The sequence below is a fragment of the Lepisosteus oculatus genome, chromosome 2, assembly GCF_040954835.1.
Source record: "Lepisosteus oculatus isolate fLepOcu1 chromosome 2, fLepOcu1.hap2, whole genome shotgun sequence".
Lineage (NCBI taxonomy): Eukaryota > Metazoa > Chordata > Actinopteri > Semionotiformes > Lepisosteidae > Lepisosteus > Lepisosteus oculatus.
This window is the reverse complement of record NC_090697.1, coordinates 57,994,861-58,015,051: the sequence shown is the minus strand read 5'-3', so window position 1 is coordinate 58,015,051 and position 20,191 is coordinate 57,994,861. Positions and strand designations below refer to the sequence as shown.

General features: G+C 39.2%; 1 protein-coding gene across 8 annotated transcripts in view; it reads left to right on the top strand.

The window, feature by feature from the left end:
• Positions 1-904: 904 nt before the first annotated feature.
• dnajc5ga (DnaJ (Hsp40) homolog, subfamily C, member 5 gamma a) overlaps positions 905-20,191 on the top strand; it is a 31,300-nt gene continuing 12,013 nt past the window's right edge. For 3 of the 8 annotated variants that reach the window (XM_015345520.2, XM_015345566.2, XM_015345555.2), the window contains exons 1-2: positions 907-1,106; positions 17,235-17,356. In XM_015345520.2, coding sequence (XP_015201006.1) covers positions 17,244-17,356 — 113 coding nt within the window. In that variant the 5' untranslated portion in view covers positions 907-1,106; positions 17,235-17,243. Of the gene's footprint in view, positions 1,193-17,234; positions 17,357-20,191 lie in introns of all 8 variants that reach the window. The other 5 variants (XM_015345587.2, XM_015345577.2, XM_015345533.2 and 2 more) reach the window with 4 other exon arrangements.

Sequence of the window (20,191 nt, the reverse complement as noted above, 5' to 3'; positions counted from 1 at the left end):
ATGGAATAAACCTATTACATGTTCTTTTGCAGTTTAAAACGTAGACGTGCAGTGTAGGCTAAATAATTATGTGGTTTCTTGCTTAATCAGACTATAAAATAAAGTCTAAATAGTTTCGAATTAAAAAAGTCACAAATGTTTAGTTAAAATACAACTTTAATTGCATTCCAATTTGCAATTTTTCCCTTCAATAGTTACAACTGTTCATCAACCGATTCGTTAATGTCAGCCTCGCATCCAAACGACACTACAGCTAGCCATTTAACATATTGTAACGCATACGGCCACCATTGCAGGTTGTTCGAGCCGGTTTACCAGCACGGTGACGTCACCGCCCTTCCCTGTGAATAGCATGGATCTCAGCCGTCAGGCTGACGGGCAGATTTCCCTTTGGCTCAAGAGGCTGGGTCCCTGTTGGGTGATGCCGGAGGCCCGGGTTCGAGTGCCCGACGGTGGAGGGCCGACCTGAGCCTACCTGAGGGCGCGTTCCCACGTGAACCCCGGAGCGTTACAATACTAATTATATTTACTATTAGGCATATACAATATTATACAATATTATACGCTTAGCATATATAAATACACAAACCCAGTGAATACATGTTTTCTTTAATATTAAAATTATACATTAAGAACAATCCATAAAATCTAACTACGTTGGTGGTATTCCAGTCACAAAGAACTAAACGTACTCAAAACATATTTCTTGTGCATAATCTAGAGGAATTAACCCCGAATCCTGCTTTTCTATTGGTAATAACCCTGGCGGGAACCTCTGGAAAATAACCTCTTGTTGTAATCCAGAAGAGATGGACCAATCCATGACAATGTTTTAAAAAGCATAACGCTAGCAGCTCTTCTCCAAGCATTGCTGTCTTGCACGCATGCGTTCCGGTACCTGACACCGGAAGTGCCCTGCCACGGCCGTTCCGCTTCCTGAAGCATTCGATCTTCCGAGCTCAGGGCAGTAGCACTTCCCGCTTGTGCGGTACTTACCAGGGAGTGGAAGCCAAGAAACCGAGCAGGAGTGTGGGAATTCCGGATTTCGAAGCGTGTGCCTCTATGATCCTACAACAGTTTTACAGCCCCCATTTTATTTGCACTAGGTAAGCCGGCGTGCAGCTTTGAAAGGTGACGAGTGGCCAGTGATCAAAGAAAAAAGGTGGTTTCTTTTTTGCTTTTACACCAATCGGTAAGGGTCACTTTAAAAGTTGAGAGAGGCAACAGCGAATTTAGATTTTCGAGTCTGAAACGACCTGCCCTTAATTGTATGGAGCCTAAAACAGAGCGATTATAAACCATGTGGAAGTCAGGTTAACGGATTGGGTCCGGGGGAGTGAGCGAGCTTGGCCGTCGGTACTGTGTTGTTTCGGGGAAAAGGTGTCTAATCAATAACTGGTGCGAATGTTTTATGAGATCTGGTGTCGGTCCGGAAACCCGTACTTAGACTTATCTAACCTTTATGTACTTTCGTTATCTGGAAACGGTGCTCTAATAAAGTACTAGCAATTAATCTTGTTTTTGTATTGGACATCTTACGTTCGGTGAGAATTTTCTTTATCCCACCCAAGCACTTAAATAAATGAAAAGACAATTGGACATTTAGAAATTCAAACACAATGCAAAGACTTTATGAATAAATATAACTTTGCCTCCGGCAGTGAATGCGTATACGGAATTCAGAGTTGGGAGATGGCAAAGACACGACAGACTAAACAGTATTTCTTTCTAAAGGGAGTTTACTAAAAGTTTTGTTAATTGCTTTCAAAGTTGCTAGAAACAACGTGAGTACTTTTCCAGTTGTTCTTTTTCGTGGCTTAGAAAAACTATTCACACCAGTGCTGTAGACTGCAAGTGTTTTTGTGGAACTAAGGTGGAATTCTTTATTTTTTCCCAGGTGTGTCCGATGAAGTTTTCTAGTGTGCATTTCAGAGTCACACGTTTTTTTGTACAAAGTAATATGTATTTGTAACTGTATATGTACATGGTTATTTTGAAATAGATCAGGATATAATTCAGAGTCACTTCTGTCAGTTAATAAGTGCTGTTCTATTAATACTGTTTCCACAGGCTGCTGTCCAAAGTCTCAAGTTAAACTGCTTGAGTTTTTTTCTATTAGAGGGTGTATTCTAGTTTTATCAGCCTTGATTATATTGCTATGCTTTAGTAAGGCTTAGGTATTTTGTAGTTGGAGAGTGTCAAAGGTTTTTGGAAAGGCCTTAATAATTGGTTTTATGTGTTATTTTGGAGACTGTTGTATCAAAGCTTGTAGCAACTGGTTTTAATGCTAGGCACAGGCGGATTGTGTGTGGCAATATTGCAGGATGTTTTGCAACGGTTTTAAAAACGTAAGTCTAACTCTGGTTTTCTTTGGTAATCTTATGAATGTGCCCAAATGCACCTGAATTTAAGATGTCTTTCAATTGATGGGTATTTATAAAGTTTTTGTTTACACCTATAGATTTTTTTTCTTTCTAGCAACAATCTGAGTATCATGTTGTTCATCAGAGTAGCATCAGATTTAGATAGTTTTAATTGACTTCAGACTTTTCTCTGTGTTTGGCAACATCTTTTACCATCCTTATCACTTAGAGCAGAAGTTCCTAATCCTGGCCCTGCAGGACCCCACACCTGCTGGGTTTTGTTCCAGCCAAGCTCTCAGTGACACAATTCAACCGTTATTGACTTTAACAGGATTTATTTGATCTGTTTCACTGTTCTCAGCTCTCAAACTTGCGTATGAGGTCGTCTGTTAACTATTGCCCTTTGTAAGCAAAAGCTGAACTTTTGGGTAGAAACAAAAATTGCAAGTAGTCCAATCAAGTTTGCTTGGCTGGAATGGAAACCAGCAGGTGTGTGAGCCTCAATGACCATGATTGCGAACTCCAGACTTTAAGCATTTTAGTGTTTGTGCTGAGTTTCCCTGACCTGCTGTGTAGTGGTGCTGCTGGTCACCCAAGAGGGTGCTGGGTGAAGTAGGGCCCCTCCTATATATAGAGAGTTTTTTGGGGATCCCTGGAGATGATAGCTGTTATATAAATGCATGGAATGAATAGAAAAGAAACTGTACCAACCATAAAATCCATGGACGGAAAAGCACATTTTACATTGTGTTCTTAAAAACCATTGGTTAGCTTGGCACACATTGCTTAAAAGATGTTGGTAAAATGGATTGCCACTATGTGTGGCACGGTGGTGCATTGATTAGTATTGATGCCTCACAGTGCTGGGGCCCTGTCTTCAGTTCTGAACCTAGTGTGAGTGTGTGTCTGTGCATTCCCTGTGATGGATTGGCGTCCCATCCACAGTGTATCCTGCATCCTCGCACCTGTTGCTTGCTGGGATAGGTTCCAGCTTCCCCATGACTCTGTATTGGATAAAACTATTAGAAGATGGATGGATTGTAAGTATGTCAAGCTAAATTAAAGGTAAAGTTACAAAATTAATAAAAGACCAGGCTGGAGGTGAATTGCTGACCTGTGGGTATCCACACAAAAAGCATCTCCTCTTTCTCTTTCCCCTGCTAACTGAAGTGAAACCAAGGCAACAAAGGTGTTGTTTTGAGTTTCTGGTGGTGGTTTTCCATTGACAGGTATTTACAAATAAGCTGGGGAAGCTGGTGACGTGAGCAGATGATCCCTGTTACAGAGACGGTGATGTATTAGGGCAGCTTTCCCTGAGCCAGCAGAAGTGCTTCCTGCCTTGTTTGCACTGTCAATTAAAACTTTCTTTTAGCTCTGCCTCCTCATTGGTAAATGTCAGCAGTCTTCTTTTGCAAATAAGGTGCTGTTTGTGCTGGCCTAGTGTTAAACTGCTTGGTGTAATTTTAGCATCTTGCATAGTAGTGATGCACCTATAGGCAGCCGTTATACACCGGCAGTCCCACTACACAACAGATGAGGCAGAGAAAGGAGACATTTCTTCACCTATTAAATCAAAGGGGAGCTTTGCAAAGGCTAGATTGTATGAGCCCAGAGTTGAAATTAGCTGGGACAGCAGGGTTAACACCCCTCCTGTTTTGAAAAGTGCTCTGGGATCTGTATTGACCAAGTAGTCGGGACAAAACAGACTCTTTTCACATCACTATAAACAAGTGCAATTTGGTGTGCATATGCCCAGTTCTTACTAAGAGACATTCTAAGCGGCAAAGTCCATTTTTGCAGAGGGAAGATGGTAAATCATTAATGTAATAACTGTAATTAAAAGTAAGTATGTTTTTCTTGTGGTTTGTAATGAGCAGCTTTTTCGTGCATGGCCTGTGATAATCAAAGGTCATGCTTAACACGGGTTTCAGAGTGTGCCAGGACTACAGTGGTGCTTCAGTACTGCTAATGTATCTTCCGCAGTGCTCCGTTGTTGTAACCAAGGTTGTAACTAAGGTGCTTTTCCTACCAACTGATAAAGGCTTTTTGACTTCAATAGATTTTTTCTATCCCTACTCTTTCTTCTGCTGTATTCAAAGTTTTATCTTGAAAGACACTGTAGTTCTTTTCTGTCCATAGCAAAATACCGATGTGTTTCTGTTATATTACTTAATGTAGACCCTGGTGCTTAGTTGCATTCTGTACGACACTCTCCAGGAAAATAAGGACATGTTAATTGTTTGGATTGCAACAGTAATAAATATATCGAGGAAGTAAAACATATAACAAATGAGTTTAGCAGGATATTTTAATAAAACAAGAACTAACCACAGATGTATGTATTTGGCTGAAGGAATGGACTGCACATAATACTGGGGCACGTGTAGCACATTCATGTTCCAACCTATTGTCAAATCAAAGGTTAGTAAATATCTGAAGGGGTTATTTGTTTTGAGCATGAGGAGCAATGCTGGCATCCTATGCACCAACAATAGAAGGCTTTTTGTTTATCAGTGGGAAAGCCTATTCCACTTAGTGACAAGTATACATGGTGTGAGTCATCAGCATCCAGTTCTCCCTAGTATATAGCAGATATAGATACAGTAGTGTGCTCTGTTGTGTTCGTGTCTGTTCCATAGGGTGACTGGTTCATCATATGCGTGCTGTGCCTTGCCAGGAACATCTGACAGATGTATGCAGAGTATGACACATGTATAGTCTTTGTAGGTGAGAATATTGTCTAAATACTATTAAGCAGTCAAATGGTTATCAGTAAATACTGGGATCTCTATTCATGCTGTTGTATTGTACTCCTCACATCACACCTCTACTTGTGAACAGATCCACTTGTGCAAAACAACATTGTCCTTCTATATTGAAGAACCTGGGGAATATATTTGATCCAGGCTTGATGTTTAACCCACATGTGAAAAATATTGTAAAAATGTCATTCTTCCATCTCAGAAGTATTACCAGACTATGTTCTATGTTGTCGCTAACTGTAGCTGAAAAGCTGGTCAGCACTTTCGTCTTCTCTTGAATTGAATACTGTGACATGCTACTCACTAGGGTGTCTAAATACACACTGAACAAACTTAATTATCTCCAGAATCCTGACCAGGTCTAGTGCAAGTGATCTCATTTCTCCTATCCTGGAGTCCTTGCATTGGTTTCCTGTTAGGTTTCGTGTCAACTTCAAAAACCTATAAGGCCCTGCATGGCTTGGCATCTCAGTACCTGTCTGAGTTACTATTGTCCTAATCCCACCTCACAACCTTTGTTCATATGTACTTCTGGTTTCCTGTCTGTTCCCCAAGCCTGTCTACATACTATGGGTGACATGGCTTTCTCCTGCTGTGCCCCAGAACTCTGGAATTCTCTATGGAGAATCTTCTGGAAATCTAAGGATATCAGAGCCACTTTCCATGAGCTCTTACAAATCAAGACTCAGAACTTTCTACTTGAGAAGGGCTTTTATTTAACTGGTTCTCTATCTCCTCTGTATCATTTCTACTATATTCCATACCCTTATTGTTAGTGTGATTCTGCTGTTTCCTCTCTTGTGTGCTTTTTTCTCACTGTAAAGTGTTTTGAAAAGCCACATTTAAAGGTGCTGTATAAAGTCAAGATTATTATTTAATCAACATGGATGGCAACCCACCTTGTGTCTGTGACATTCCCTCCTTAGCATCATAGCAGATCAGCTTGAACTATGACCCATCTACCTTTTGGCCAATTTCATTTGAATATCTTCATGGCTTGGCATGCCATATAGTGCTACTCTATATATTCGGCCCCCATCACAACATATATGTTGAGCTCTTTCTGGGTTCACTTTTTTACTGTATGACAGCCAGTCCTACTAATTTCCAGTGTCTCTGTGCCATTTTGGGATGCAGAACGATGGCGATCTTGGAGCTGTATCCAGCTAGATGTACAGATCTTGTGCGGGTGGAACACATTGTTGCCACAGCTGTTAGGTCAGGGTTTGAACCCATCTAAATGTTGACAGCAAAGGAACAAATAAAGTTTAATAGAGCTGTAGAACCTTCATCATCTTTATGGTGGTTGTGGCGTTTTTAGACTTTTCATAACCACGATCACGAGTGCAGTAACACGTGAACGTTGCCACTGTTCCGTTTGCGTTACAAGCTCTGTAAAGCATTCTAGCATAGTGTGTTAAAATACACAATTGACCTAGATCAGGTTTGGTAAATTGTTACTGTTAATTCTGAATCTAGAGATATTCATTATTGCATTTTTTGCTACCTCTAAGTATGTACACTGATATCCAGTACTGCATATGAATTTAAAAGTGGAGTTTATGGATTTGAGATGTTTAAATGTTTCTGGTGTGCGTTTGATTGATGAATGAATCATTCATGACTGACTATCACACTCAAGTGACTTTGTTGTCTGAGCACTAAGCCTTTTCATTAGGCACAGGTTAAGGGGTGATTTTACCCGAAAGTACTGCCAATTTGCCCTGCTTGTCAGGAAAGTAATGCCTTGGAGCCAAGCAATGGAGCCAAGTCCTTAGTGATGAATCAAGATTTTTTATAGACCACCCTAATGGATATCGACAACATGTGGTACAGACATGTGGAACGATGCAGCAGTTGTTGAGGTTTCCTGATGTTCACAAGTGTTTATAGTCGCTATACAAGTTCCCTTGAAATAATCGATGGCAACCTCAGTCACCTGCACAGAGCTACATTGATCAAATCTTGATCTTGATCTTGATCAAATCTTGGGGCTTCCCTTGCTGACATTCCTGCGGGCTCATCCTGATATTGACAGCTTCCCAGCAGGAAACGCAAATCCACTTCCTGCTTGTAGAGCGTCAGCTTTCCTTGTGAGACGGGAACGCCATGGTTATAGATGCCCTGCTTGCCAGACAAATTGAGAATTTGTGGAATTATCTGGTTTGACATGTTGCACGGGCTCAGCAACCAGTAAACAGGCAGAGGCTGACCAGACTCTATGGGAAGAATTGGATTGAATCCCACAAGGCAGAATTTGCATCACATGCTTTGCTTATAGTTGAAGCTTCATACTGCTGTCTTGTCTTTCACAGTAGGACTCTTTTTGATGACCAATATTAATCATCTCACTGCACCTGCTTGATAAAAGCTTTTCCTGATGATAACTTTGTGAATGCAGTTATATCTGATAAGGTTCTTTAGGTGTGTGATTTACACATGCCAAAAATCAAGCTGCATCATTTTAAGAAACATGCCTGTGTTTACAGAACTCCTCTGGGTCTCATTTTGACTCCCTAGGCAATGCCTTCTGACCTGCAATTGGCTTCGCCCAAAAGGAAGCAAAAGTTGTCCTAATATCCGTGTTAAAAAAAACGGAACCGCAATGGAGAACTGCAAGAGAATTTTCAAAGTCCCAGAAATAAGATGGCAAATGTTCATCTAAAATACTGAAGTCTTTAGAACAGAAGCATTCATTTGCAAAACTGCGTTACTTTTTTCATTTTATGCAAACCGCAAAAAGCACTCTCTTTGACAGTAACATTTAAGTTTGCAAATGCAGTAGTTGTCATCATTAAAGAAAAAGGGAGACCTAAGAGAGGCAATGTGATATTATTTCCTATCATCTTATTATCAATATAAAATATTGCTTTTTAATGTTAAAAAGAGGCAACAACTAATCCCACATCACACAGTTACTATGTGGGCTCTGCACTTTTTTTTTGTAACTAATGATGAACAATAGCTACACAGTGTTTGGCAGGGAGGGAGCTCAGTTGGTTTCAGTGTGGTCTTTTTTGAATTACAGACATTGTAGGTGAGATTGTTAATATAGAGAGTATAATGTGCCCGAATTTTTTTTTTTCCTTTCAGACTAGCACTTCTGCCTGGGTCATAGTGAGAGGGTTAGCTGGGCAGTTTTAGTCAATTCAGCACGAGAGAGAATAAATGGGCACAAAGACAATCATGTAGCTTTCTGAATATATAGTTGGATGTCTGCGTGCACCATCAAGGTCTTTTTTCTGAGAAAGCAGTTTTTTTCTTGCAGTAGCAACTGCCTCACCACACTCACGCTCTTTTGAGGCCACTGTGTTATGTAAGAAATGTGAAATGTGAAAACTAAGGTTGCTGCCGGAAGAGGTGTTAGTGGGGCCAGCAGGGGGCGGTCCATGTGGGTCCTAATGCCCCAGTATAGTGATGGGGACACTATACTGTAAACAGGCGCCGTCCTTCGGATGAGACGTAAAACCGAGGTCCTGACTCTCTGTGGTCATTAAAAATCCCAGGGCGCTTCTCGAAAAGAGTAGGGGTGTAACCCCGGTGTCCTGGCCAAATTTCCCATTGGCCCTTACCAGTCATGGCCTCCTAATAATCCCCCTCTATGAATTGGCTACATTACTCTGCTCTCCTCCCCACTGATCGCTGATGTGTGGTGAGCGTTCTGGTGCACTATGGCTGCCGTTGCATCATCCAGGTGGATGATGCACATTGGTGGTGGTGGGGAGTCCCCATTACCTGTAAAGCGCTTTGAATGGAGTGTCCAGGAAATCGCTATATAAGTGTAAGCAATTATTATTAAATGTGTATATGTTGCAAAATGTGATATTGAAGTGTTTAAAAAAAAAAGACAAAGGTAAAAGCATTTACAAATAAGTTTTGAAGTCTGTAATTACACATAACAGGGTCTTAATGTTATCACAGTCATTTAAAAAAGCGTGCTTTACTTTTGATCGTATTAATCTGGAATTGATAACATTTTCTAAATGATCTGTTAACCCATTGCTTAAGGTAAGAGTTTTAACAGGTCAGTGATGGCCACAGTTGATCTTGCTGTCTATCCCGGAGCGATATTGAAAACGGGACAGAATTCCAAACTGTCCTTTTTGGAAACATTAACATTAACTAAACATGAACGAGCACTTTTAACTTGACAATATACTTTTACTATTTGAGTGATCTTTGTTGTGCCTTTTCTAAGACAGATATTGGGGCACAAAGTCACAATTAAATTAAGAGGGAAAATTGCACAGGCTGTTTATTGTGAGGAACCGCCTAAAATGCAGTGAATGTAACGGAAGAGGAGAAAGTGAAACTTGCAGAACATTCCCAGAATAGAGAAAAGCTTTTCTGTGACTTCCCCGGGGAGAGGGGTACTTTAAAAGCTTGCTTCTTAGAAACATTCTTAGAAACAAATTTTGGTAGACCTGCTTCCTCCCCTTCAAAGCTGAGTAACCCTAAGGTCTGGGTTAAAACAAGGACTGGGCAGCACTGCTGGCAAGAACAATTATGGTAGGGAGAAGGTTGTGATTGGATTAAGAGGTCTCATTCACTAAGGTATCTAATGTATGTAGCACTGGGTTGGTTTGTTCCCTAATTGATAGAATGAACTCAATTTAATTTGACAAATGGGGATATTATGTGACATCCTCTATCTCCCTCACCTTTAAAGCCGGAAGTGTGACAGCTGGCTCACCAAAACATTATTTGCTCTTTTGGAGTGCCTGGAGAGCTGAGCAGAAACAGGCCGTGGGTGGCATTGATATTTTTGCAGACTGTTAGGTCATTCATTTACCTCGTGGTATTCTATTCTTGGTCAGCGTTGCGGCTCTAATCCCAATTAATCTTTCTAATCTCAAAATTAGGGGTGACCTCCTTTTGTTTTGTTCAGTCATGTAGAAAGTAGGTGGGGATTTCTCTCACTTATTCTTCTCGCAAAGTTTGGCACGTTGAGCTGTACTCGCACCGATAGAATATGTAGTTTCAATAAAAAAACCAAGCTTTAAATGGTTCGCAATGTGTATTCATTTTCACAACTTACTGCTTTTTACAACATACAACAAAAATCTATTTATTAATACAATTTTGTGGAATGGACAATATTTTAGTAAGTTCTTTTTAAAGTGTGGGCAGACACGGATACCTCTATAGAAAGGCTCTGCAGCGGAATACAGAAGACAGTTATTAGTTAACATTCATCAATTTGATCACTCATTTTAAATACGAGATTGAAGTGACCAATACATCTTACGTTATCGGACATTGATCTATTTGGATTTTTTATATGCAATTTGTGGGCAGCACAGTGGTTGGCATTGCTGCCTTGCAGCTCTGTTGAGCTCAGGTTCAATTCCCGGGGTGCTATTGGCAATTGCCAATCTCCCTGTGATTGTGTGGGTTTCCTCCATGTGCTCTGATCTGAAGATATACTTCTACTACATACTGCTAGGTTAATTGGCTTCTGAGAAAACTGTCCCTGGTGTGAGTTTATGCGTGTCTCTCTTTGTGTCTGCCCTGTGAAAGACTGGCATGCCATTTTCCATGTGTCCTGCCTTTCACCCATTGCTTGCTGTGCTTACTTGCATCCCTGTATTGGATAAAGTGCTTATTAAAGGGATATTCTCTTTTGATTTATTTTTCTAGCATTGTGGAAATACTAATTTAGACAATTGTGTTTTTGTCAATTTGAGCACTGCAAATGCTTATTTTATTCCTGCCTTTTTTACATGTTATTTATTTGTATTTCCTGTCTGGCTGTTTGTTAAATCCAGAGGGAGATGCCCTTGACTGAAAGAGCTGAAGGCACGACGGGTGAACATTCTTTCAGAAATAGAGTATGCTGGACCTATTGACTAAAACCAGTTCTCTAGGTGGATGTCTTCTCCCTTACTGAGAAATGTAAATCTACTGAAGAATTGTGTGCCAGCGTGTTTAAAAGATATCCTAAGGGCATTGTCAGAGTTTTCAAACACTGTACTAATAATGCTTCCATTTACCAAATTATTTTTTTTTATGTAACGTGTTTTTTATATAATTTCAGAATCTGTTGGAGGGGAAAATTTCAACTTGATTCATCTGTACTAAATTACCATGCTACAATTATTGTGTGTAACATGTCAGCTTGTAACTAGGCAGTTTCACACTGTATACATAACTACACTTTGCACCACTTAAGATGACAAATCACCAGCCACAGTTTGCAGCTATACAGCTACTTCCTCAAAGTATCGTCTTCTCTAAGGTGAAAGTGGAAATGTCAAGTTTAATCTTAGCAAGTGAAACTGAAAATGTTAATTACAAGTGAAACTCTTTAGTTCACAAGGAGCATAATATGATAAGCAGAGCAATGTTTTTAGGTGTGCTTCTCTGTCAGTACAAAAGAAAACAGTAAAACTTGTGGGTATTTTTATTGTCCATGGTAGTATTATCTCTAAATAACTTGGACTGAAAAAACAACTTTGTTTTGATTTGGTCAGTGGTTAGACACTGGCTTATTCATATTGCAGCACTTTCTGCAAGATCAATGAAAGAATCTTAAGATGTATGCAGTTATAAACATATACTCTTAGAAAGGTATATTTTCAAACTCTGAATGAGTGGAAATGAGAACAGTGTAAGTTGACCAATGAGGGATGCAAAACACAAGCAGGTAGCATCCCGAAAATGTAGGAAGGCTGATTACAGCAGGGATGCCAGGAGAGTGAAACATAAGGATATGAAATGGCAAGGAGAGAGGATCAGGATCCCACCAGCTATGCTGGAGAAAATGACCTAGAAACCAGGAATGTTCTTTTTTTTTGCCAGAATCTTATATACCTGCCAAGACCAAGCAGCTTTCTGAAAAAGAAACAATAGTAGGATTGACACTCGTACTGCCTCTCATCCTTATGTAAGTAGATGTAGATCAGCAAACCTAACTACTTTGTTGCAAACAGCGTGATGATACCCAGTTTGGGAAACTGGTTAAAGTCTTTCAATATGCCATTTCAGTAATGTCGCACTCTTATTAATGCATGGACTAAATTGTCAGTCCCATGTATTGGAGGTTGAGATGCTGGGAACGTAGTTTCTTGATACTGCAGTATATTCATTCATATTGTACAGAGAATATTGAGAATACTGTTCTCTTCAGGTTTCCTGGCATTCTTTCAGAGTCTTTCTGTAATTAACACTAATCGGCGTCTTAAAGTTGAAAGAAAGCTTCTACTTGGGATTTGTACAGAATCATAAACATGGAAGCACCAGGAAAGAAAATAGTAGAGGTGAAATTTGTAGGTGGGTTCTAGGGGCATGGTGGCTCACATTTAGTACTTTACACGTCATGTCTGAACTGAAGTCTGCAATATTTATATTTATTTTTGGATGGTGTGCAGCTATCTTCATTATGTATGCTTGTCTCATTTGGTTATATCATAATGTTACCTCACTGGTGTTCACCAGTCAGTGCTGGAACAGATGGTGTGCAAGATAAGCAATCAAATCCAATTTGAAGTAGGTGTGAAAGAAAGGGCAGCTGTCTGGTCAGAAAGAAAAGTGATTCATTACCAGGCATATATATATACAGCTGTTTAAAAAAAAAAATCATCTAGATTTGACCTGAATGGATTAATAGAAAAAATGAAAATTATTCTAAACGTTGAAGTGGTGAGCAATGTACATTTGTTTTTGCCTCCAGTATACATCCAGTATATATATCTACTATATAGTGAGAAGCTGATGCAGCAAACATCTTATATATATAGGAACAAGTAATAGGTTTATTCCATGCTGAAAAAAAGAAAGAGAACACAACGTTTCGGCCGTGGAGCCTTATTCAGGTATGGGACACCTGAAGAAGGCTCCACGGCCGAAACGTGTTCTCTTTCTTCTTTTTTTCAGCATGGAATAAACCTATTACTTGTTCCTTTTCAGCCTACGCATGCTGACGCAGCTACCCACCTGAATCTTATATATATATATGTATCACTGTCTCCAATGCAGAATGCTAATTAACGTGATTATCCATGTCAAAAAGCAAAGTCAATGAATAGTATAGCTAAAATATTTAATGCATTTTGCTACTTTGACATAGAGAGAACAGTCAAATAAATGTCAGTAGTGACAACAGTAATGTGCATTTTACTGTGTGTTATTGCATTATCATAATGTCATAATTTCCTACCATTTATGTTTTCTTTGGGTGGACTTGTCTTTGAGAATGAATTGTGTTTTATCTCACACCTGACTCGAACCTTCCAGCCCCATGTAACATCCGCTTATATTGCTCAGGCATGTTTTCGTTTTTGCTGTTTCATAGTCATAAATGTGGAAATATAAGTTAGTCTCATGTGTTGCTTTCAGAAAAATATAATGATTTTGTAATCTAATGTTGAATATCCTTAATGTGTGGTTAATATTTTGACAGCCAGCTCCAATATTAAGAGGCTTGATATTACAAGCCGTGGATGTGCCTCTTAAAAAGAGTTTGCTGGTTGCTGAGGCTCCGTTCTCTGAGACTCGGAGCACTTCTAATCTGGGATGAGGGTAATTGCTACCACAAATAGCTCCTGTAAAGGCTTTGCAAAGCTGAAGGCCAGCAGTGTGCAGTGAGAGCAGTTTAACTCTGTATCTTGAGTTAAAGGCCATTGAAGCTTTCTGTTTGACACTGATACCGTACATCTCCCAGTCACAGAAAGGCTGCTCTGCAAGGGGGTATCAAGGTAGAATTGTTCAGTTAACAACAACGGAGAACCTTGCAGAACTTGTGCAGTCCGATGTGAAATGGTGTTTCCTCCAACATGATTCCTACCCTTGATAGTATAAATGCACTGGAATTAGGAAAAACATGCAAGTACACATTCATTGTTTGTTGGATCAAAGAAAATTTCAAGTCTGTCAGTATTGGTGTAAACACAATATATTGCATATTTTTTAATCAGGTGATGCTTTAATGTGAATATGTTGAAACAATATTTTAAATTTTTAGCCTTAGTTTTCCATAGTAGCTTTCATTTGAATCCTCTCTTGTTTTTTTTAGTTACCTGGTAGTTTCATACAACCGCAAAGTTTATAAAACCATCTGGAACTTCCCTTTCTTCCCACTAGCTTTTAATGGAGGCTAATTAGAGAATTGAAATGCTTGTTGCCACCTCATGGAGGAAAGGTAAAGAAGTGCTCAGAGATCTAAGGTAAAAGATTGTCCACCTTAAGAACTCTTAACAGCTATAACAAAATCTAATGGCCTACCACTTTCGACTGTGGTGCCAAGAAGACATCCACCAGGATAGTACCTATTCCATTAGAATAGAGGGATATCCGAAAAGATTAATCCCAAGGAAGAGTGGTTTTGGAAAAGGGACTCGTACCAAAGGACAGAAACTGGGAGAGGTCAACTGGCATTTACACTGGCATCAACAGGGTACAGTGCCTCCGTGACTACCGTTCAAGGTCGACCTCATGGATCTGTTGTGGCAGAATTTGCCAAACAGCAACTCATTGATTCCCTTGTCAAAGTGGACTGGTTGGCTGAAACACAGGTATAATTAACACAGAAAGCTGAAGCCAGAGTATTCTTTCTTTTGTAGAAGAGGAACTGTTCGTTATGCTTTAGGGATGTCCCGAGGGACTTTGTGTGCAACGATCCCGTTTCCCTTATAAAAACGATAAAACTCTGCTTATTATGACCTCCTTTTCAATGAACGTCCCAGCCACTGTATGCTTTGCTGCATCAGTCTCTGAAGGAGAGTGTACAGGTAATCCTGATCACAAATCCCACAGTTTTTCTGAAGTTTCAATGCTGAAGTTTGCTAAATGATACTGTTGTGCAATATTTATTTCAACAGATGTGTATGCAGTGTATTACTTCTATGATGTGAAAATTAACTGTGGTTAATAATAATTGACAAATCCTTTACCCAGAGGGAGGGCAGTGAATCTTTTCCAAAATGAGGATCTAGTGAAAAGGTAATCAATGCTTAATTTTAAAGGGAGGTATTATATTTTAAAAATACACTAAAAGTGCAGAATTGTTTTTGGTATCAGTATTTCATGATCAATGCTTTTTATTAATTATAGTTCTTTTCTTAGGAACATGGTGATACAGAATGCTGGTAGACATGAGGTTAGTCAGTCTGTAATGAAAGAACTGATATTGTGAATAGTGGCAGCAAAGTTGTACTTAAGAATTGAGATGGCTTCTTGAGAGCTGTTATTTGATCAGTCTTGTTATCAATTAAAAATTGATACACAGAAGACTTGAATGAAGCTACAGTGCCAATTTCTTAGACCAGTTCTTAAATCTCGGTAACAAAATAAATTATGTACTTAACTTTGTGGAAGTACTGTATGGTCGCCATGTGGTCACAGAGTGCTGGTTTTGTCATGGTAAATGAAATAACCTGGCAGTGCAGTTGATGAACCACATTTTTGAGGTTGAATTGCACACCTAGAAAACTTAATAGGCATGGCAGAAGATTTAATCACATTTGTTCATCGATTGGCTAGCATCTAAAAATGGAAGATTAGTCGGGTGTTGAGACTGAGTTTGGGACATGTCTTTGAGCCTATTGATGTTATTAATTGTGTGTGTTCTGATACAGTGGTTATTGTTTACAATAATTTCTCTGCATGCTTATGTGTATTGTTTCTCATGAGTGGAAAGTATCTGCAAGATCAGCAAAAAGCTTATCGTCTTAAACCCTGAGGCCTTACCATTGGGTCACGATGATGTCACTACATAGCAACAGATTGAACTGCATGTCCTGAGTACCTCCAGCTGATCCTGAGGGTACTCTTAAAAACAGCTTTGGGACCTCATTCTTATATATTGTGTGGCTTTGTCAAGGTGTTAGTAGTGCGCAGCCCTGTACATAGAAGACTGATTGTTTAATCACAGGTTAGATTTTTCAGGTTGTAAACTAGATTTACAAATGAGTTTTCCACTTATATTTGAATCATTAAAGCCTCTGTTGTAATACAGTACATCTCTTATATATTACCCGGGGCCAGATAAGACCCACTCGCTTCCAAACAGAAGCATTCACTTTTACTGTAATACAGTGTTTTGACCACACTATCAAAAACTTTGGTTTTAAAGAACAAATGCTGCTTACAGTGGAATTCAGGCTCATGACAATTAAATCATGTATTTTATATTTTAAACCCACCTAGTTTGAAATCCTAAGTTATAACCTCTGCTTGCTGCTTTTTTATGCTTTCTTGCTGTACCTTTCTCTGTGAATCTGTCATTTTGTAATTGTGGTAGCCAGCACTTTAAGATCCATCTGATATTGGCATAAAAGTGCTTCCATCTGCACTAAAAATGAATGTTTGGATTTGAATGTGTGAAGTAAAAAATTTACAGATGCAGTTTTTGAAAAAAGTGAGCATAATTATTATTGGTTTTATTTCTCTCATCATAATGACATCATTGCACTTCAGCTTTTACATATTGATAGTTTGTCATGTTTTATTTTAAGCAGACAAATAAAATGCACAACCAATGATATTTGGTATTAGAGCTGTGTGTAATTCATTCTATCCAGTAGCAAGGTTTTGGATAAGAGCATTCTTGCTAAACTGACTTTACTGAAACTTTCAAATCCATTTCAGCAGAGAGTAGTTGTTGTGCTCTTGACACGTGACACGTTGACAAACACTGGCTGTGTTAAGCTTAGTTTCTTACCCTGATTTCACTTTAGCCAGTTGTCTAATAATGGGTACCTGCATTTCCTGAGGGGCTGATTTGTGATGTAGTGCCATTCTGTTTAGGACAGTCCTTTTATTCTGAACTCTTAATCTGCAAAAGCTGAGATGTTCTTTGGGCTAATAAAACATTTGATGCTATGTGTCAGAGTGTTTTAACAGGGATGTTTTATTTAAATGTGGTAAAATACTGTCAGGCCTTTAACAAATAATACACACAATGTAAATTTAGTGGTTACACCCAGTAACTTGGGTGTTATGAGATCGTTGGAAGGTTTTGTCAATAGTTTAACCAAGATTCTTGGGATGAGACATGGGATCTTAGTGATACAAACTAACTTTGAAAAGACATGCTGAAGCCCTCAGAAATCTAAGGAGATAAATCTGTGAGAAAGAAACTAATCAATTTTCTGTTTATCTTTCCAAGCAGAATTGAACCATGGCAGATCAAAACCGACCTCAACGAAAGATGTCCACAACAGGGGATAGCTTATACAAGATGCTAGGGCTTGAGAAAGGGGCATCAGCAGAAGACATCAAAAGAGCTTACAGGTATTGACAATTACCACCAAAGTATTGGTACAGGTTCCGTTGTGTTTGCCTACAGTGTATTTGCCATTATATGGCTCTGTGTGACTCAAAGCAAACATTTAAACTAAAGTGACTGGGTAGCCTTGGGCCCTTCAGGGTTTCTGGGCTGTTTGTCCATAATGTTACCTAGGTTACTGTCAATCAATGAACTACTTCCTGGGGCTTTATTTTTTCCCCCAGAAGTTTTGTACAGTTGTCTTGCAACATTCAATGTCTACTCATTCTTGCATAGTCATTGGCAGATGTGAACTTCATTGTTCTTGCTGACTTTGAGCTTGCATCTCAACCTGTCTATAATAACTTTAGTTTTGTATAGTGCCTTTCACGGTGTATCACCTAAAGGCACAGTAATTGCAATAAAAAGTAATGCATTCTCTCATTTTAAACAGTTGTTTTGTGCATGGTTCAAAACCAGAACTACAGTGTGTAGGTCTGCAGGTTTTTATTTTTCCAACAGGTTTTGTGCAGATTCCTATGTAGAAGGTCTCTTGGACTTATGATTATTATGGTGATAACAATATGACCACTCTAGGATTCATAACTGTTCAGGGGTGAGTTTCCCGAAAGCATCGTAGCGCTAAGAACATCGTAAACTTGATCTTAAGATCAATCGTTAATTTACGAGTGTTTCCCAAAACCTATCGTAACTAAAGTAGAACGTTAAATCATTCGTAATCTACGTGCTCCCCAACCCACTCGTTAATCACTAAGTGCTTCTTAAACTGGCTACGTCTTGCGCCAACCTTAGAGACAGAGATCGCCAGACAGAGCACATTCAATTCACGTCATGGGAGTTCTCTGGAAATATAGAATACTAAGATTTTATATTAAGGATTTTGATATTTTGTTGTGCTATGTAAGAGGAAATTCAAAAAAGAACATTTATTTATACAGTAATGAATTTATTAGTCATCTTGGGTAAATTTCATATTCATAAGTCAAATGTTTTAATAATACTCCCTCTTTTAGTACTTTTGGGGTGGGGTTTAAATTGTATTCTAATTCCATTAAGAACGTGAAACACATAACATGTATTACAATGTAGCGCCACGCAGGGCGGGCTGAGAACAGCACCTGGGGACTACCAGACTGTATATAGTGGGACGGAGGCTGGGATACAGTCTCTTCCCTTCGGTGTTAGTGTGTGTTAGTGTAGGTGCAGCGCTGTAACCCCTGTCCCTGTGTGTGTACCTTTCCCGATTCGAGTTATTAAATGTGTTGTTCAACCCCATTCCCTGAGTCCCATGCCTGCTCCATTCCGTACCAAAACCCGCGGTCGATAAAATATTTTAAGTTCGAAATGCCGTTTTATGTTTTGTCTTGATTGTTGACAGTAAAGCTTAGACCTACTTGTTTTTAAATTTGATTATAGGTCCTGTATTTGTTGAGTGACACGTGCCAAGCTTAGTAGTTAATTTTTCCAGATGTCATGTTAATAAGACCAATTAAAATGGAGTTCCAACACACCCAACAACTTTAAATAACAACAGTATTTTCTCATGAAAATACTTTTACGGCATGTCAGTCATTTATTTGATTTTCTCTTAGAAACAATAAGGGTCCCATTTTGTGCTTATCTATACGCTTTCGCTTAAATGGTTGTTAAATTACGATGTCATGTTTACTTCATATTCCTTTTCACAACTTTGTCATCACACTGAAGGACCAAAACCGACACCATATAATGAAAGTATTGTCAATCGATTGTTTGTCAATCAACTTGTGATGCTTTTTGCTAAGCGACTTCAGGGGCAGGGTTAACAAAGAAGTACTTTATACTCGCTCATTAAATGATCGATTAAGAGGGGTTTTGGGAAACCCATGAAAAAGTAGCTTGTATGTTATGTACGTACATCGTAAAGTTGCTCGTTAGTCTCTAAGATTCATCGTTTTCGGGAAAATCACCCCAGAACTCTCTGCTACTTTTTGGTGTGGTGGGCTTGATGTGAGTGCTTGTGAGAGCACTTTGGATCCCAACCAAGACCGGGCGCACCATATTGGTGCTAGATCAGTACGATTGCTGCCTCTCTGAGGATGCTTTAAGCTTTAGGAGGGGGTGGGGAATACCCAGTCTCAGATTTGTAAAATGTTCAAGGGGAACTGCAGTCTCAATTTCTCTGCTATTAAACCTGGGTAACAAAGTAAATTAATCGATGGCGTCGGGGAAAATTTACAATTTCAGAATTAAGCACAAAATCGTTACCTTTGTGAAAGTACCTTGTCGCAAACCACGGGTGACATCGAGAGTTGTGCAAATTGCAAAATGAAGTGGCCCCTTCCTGCTCACTAGCCACTGTAATGACTACTGTAATCTGATGTACAAGTGAATAAGTACAGGTTGTGTAGTAGACGTTTCACTGCAGTGAGTTGCATGCAGAGTTAAGTGGTATTTGTCTGCAAAACCATCTTGAAGTCGAGAGAAATATTTATAGGATTAAAATACATGTATTCACTGGTTTACAATGTAATAGGACAGCTTCACCTCACCGGAAGTTTGGTTGCCTCATTCTGAATCGCATAATATGAAGCTGAACGTACCTGGAAATGTAGTTTATTTTGCAATGTAACTTGGAAGTTTTACATTTCACTTTGAAACGCACTCATCAATGCCAGTTCTTTCTAGCCCCGCAATCTAAAAATAGAGTTGCAGTTTCCTTTTCATTTCTCTCTTAAGAGCCTTCAGGACCGATACAGTCTAGAAAAGCACCGAATTCCCTGCAAAGGTGGTTGCAGTTGTTAGGAGTTTGATTGCACATGCACTAGACCTCTATTCTTCTCATGTCCTCGTGTTGTTTT